This window comes from Abramis brama (genome assembly GCF_963993115.1).
Source record: "Abramis brama genome assembly, chromosome: 22".
Taxonomy (NCBI): domain Eukaryota; kingdom Metazoa; phylum Chordata; class Actinopteri; order Cypriniformes; family Leuciscidae; genus Abramis; species Abramis brama.
This window is the reverse complement of record NC_139984.1, coordinates 33471416-33473915: the sequence shown is the minus strand read 5'-3', so window position 1 is coordinate 33473915 and position 2500 is coordinate 33471416. Positions and strand designations below refer to the sequence as shown.

The 2500-nt window shown below is 41.7% G+C and overlaps 1 protein-coding gene across 3 annotated transcripts in view; it reads left to right on the top strand.

Moving 5' to 3' along the window:
* The window catches only part of ddah1 (dimethylarginine dimethylaminohydrolase 1), a 74965-nt gene that overhangs the window by 57146 nt on the left and 15319 nt on the right, over window positions 1-2500 (top strand). For all 3 annotated transcript variants that reach the window (XM_084099329.1, XM_084099328.1, XM_084099330.1), the window contains exon 3: window positions 1431-1504. In XM_084099329.1, coding sequence (XP_083955455.1) covers window positions 1431-1504 — 74 coding nt within the window. The remainder of the gene's footprint in view (window positions 1-1430; window positions 1505-2500) is intronic.

Sequence of the window (2500 nt, the reverse complement as noted above, 5' to 3'; positions counted from 1 at the left end):
CCCACACTCTGTTCTGATTGGCTGACTCTGCCCAAACGCTGTTCTGATTGGCTGACTCCGCACACACGCTGTTCTGATTGGCTGACTCCGCCCACACACTGTTCTGATTGGCTGACTCTGCCCACACTCTGTTCTGATTGGCTGACTCTGCCCAAACGCTGTTCTGATTGGCTGACTCCGCACACACGCTGTTCTGATTGGCTGACTCCGCCCACACACTGTTCTGATTGGCTGACTCCGCCCACACTCTGTTCTGATTGGCTGACTCTGCCCAAACGCTGTTCTTATTGGCTGACTCTACCCACACGCTGTTCTGATTGGCTGACTCCGCACACACGCTGTTCTGATTGGCTGTGGGTTTTGATTGATTTCGACGCATCTCACAGTCGCATTTGGTGTGGACAGAGAAATTATTTGTCGCTGGAATCTCATCGCATCGTGTCTGGTTAGGACACGGTGTAAACCAGAGCACAAGAATAGACTAATCATCAGTTAGATAAAGAAATGAAATGAGTGAAGAAATAAAACCAAGCACCTTGTAATCACTGTTGACTTTGCTTTTATGATGGAATATCAAACATCTCGCAAGTTAATTTGGCAAAAACGACATGTAACCACACTCAAGGTTATTCTGGCTAGCAGTGTGTTCCTCATAGCCGGACTGTATCGGGTCTCTAGTTAACCTAGAAGGAGAAATGACGGCTCTTGCTTCTGCTGTTCTGCTTGGTCTCTATCGGTGAATGGAAACTGCAGTCGCACACCTAATTGAGTCTGGACTCGTTCCCGGCCAGAAACATTTCCTTCTGGCGTCGTGAAGCTCAACAATGTCCTGTGTGAAACGTTTAGTTGCTACTGTTCTGGACTCAAGTGTCACGTACCTCGGCTCACAGATCAGAAAATGTTTAAAAACAAGGTGATGAATAATTATATAACTCAGTATGAATAATTTGTGTGTGTCATATGTGAACTATTGTAATAATATCTGATATACACCTTTGTTATCATTTTGGAAATTGTCTTATGTAACTGTTTGTTTATTTTGTATGAATCAAATCCAGTGAGGAAAGTGACGCTCATTAAATAATTATGTATAAAGGGTAGGCATAACACCTTTTTCGGTTATTATGTATATTTTTTTCTTTACAATTGAACATTATCTGTGAGGACCAAAATAACATTTTTGTTGAATTGAACTGAAACTGATCTCAGATCACTGTTTAACTGGAACATAGTCGTATGACTGGAGAGTGTGTTTATACGGCCGAGCGTTGATCGAGCTTCTCACTGGCCTGAGATCAGACGTTCAGAGGCTCGGATGTAGAGTTGAACCAGAGGAACTTTGACCTCTCACTGCACGTGTTTGCTCTCCTTCGATCAGTCCTAGTGTCTGTCAGCAGATCTTCTGTAAACGTGTGTGTTCTGGTGTTCAGGGAGAGAGTTCTTCGTGGGATTATCCAAGAGGACCAATCAGAGAGGAGCGGAGATCCTGGCCGACACATTTAAGGTGAATCTATTTATCTATCTATCTATCTATCTATCTATCTATCTATCTATCTATCTATCTATCCATCTATCTATCTATCCGTCCTTCCATCCATCCATCCATCCATCCGTCTATCCATCTATCTATCTATCTATCTATCTATCTATCTATCTATCTATCTATCTATCCATCTATCTATCAATCTATCTATCATCTATCTATCCGTCCATCCATCCATCCATCCATCTTATCTATCTGTCTATCTATCTATCGTCCATCCATGCATCTATCCATCCGTCTATCTATCTGTCTATCCAACTATCTATCTATCTATCTATCTATCTATCTATCTATCCGTCTATCTATCATCTATCTATCCGTCCGTCCATCCATCCATCCATCCATCCATCTATCATCCATCCATCCATCTATCTATCCATCTCTCCATCTATCTATCATCTATCTATCCATCTATCTATCATCTATCTATCCATCCATCCGTCCGTCTATCTATCTGTCTATCCAACTATCTATCTATCCATCCGTCTATCTATCCATCCATCCATCCATCCATCTATCTATCTGTCTATCCAACTATCTATCTATCTATCTATCCATCCGTCTATCTATCCATCCATCCATCCATCCATCTATCTATCTGTCTATCTATCTATCTATCTATCTATCTATCTATCTATCTATCTATCTATCTATCACACTGTACTTACATAATCAGACTCTCAGTATTCAGTGTGGAGAATGTGTGTTTTCTGCAAACTATGAATCATGTCGACGGTTTAACTCTGATTTCTGAATGAAAATCAAAAGCTCGTTGTAAGAACAGAACATTCGTTTCTAATGTCACAGACGCTTTTAACGTCACGATTTCATAACGATCTGCAAACGAGCTTGACGAAGCCCGCAGCTCCTCGTCGTCCTCACGCTGATGGTTTATGGAAACTTCACAAAGTCACCCGGCTCGCTAAAGTGAAAACAGAGATGCTCATAGTACAGCCG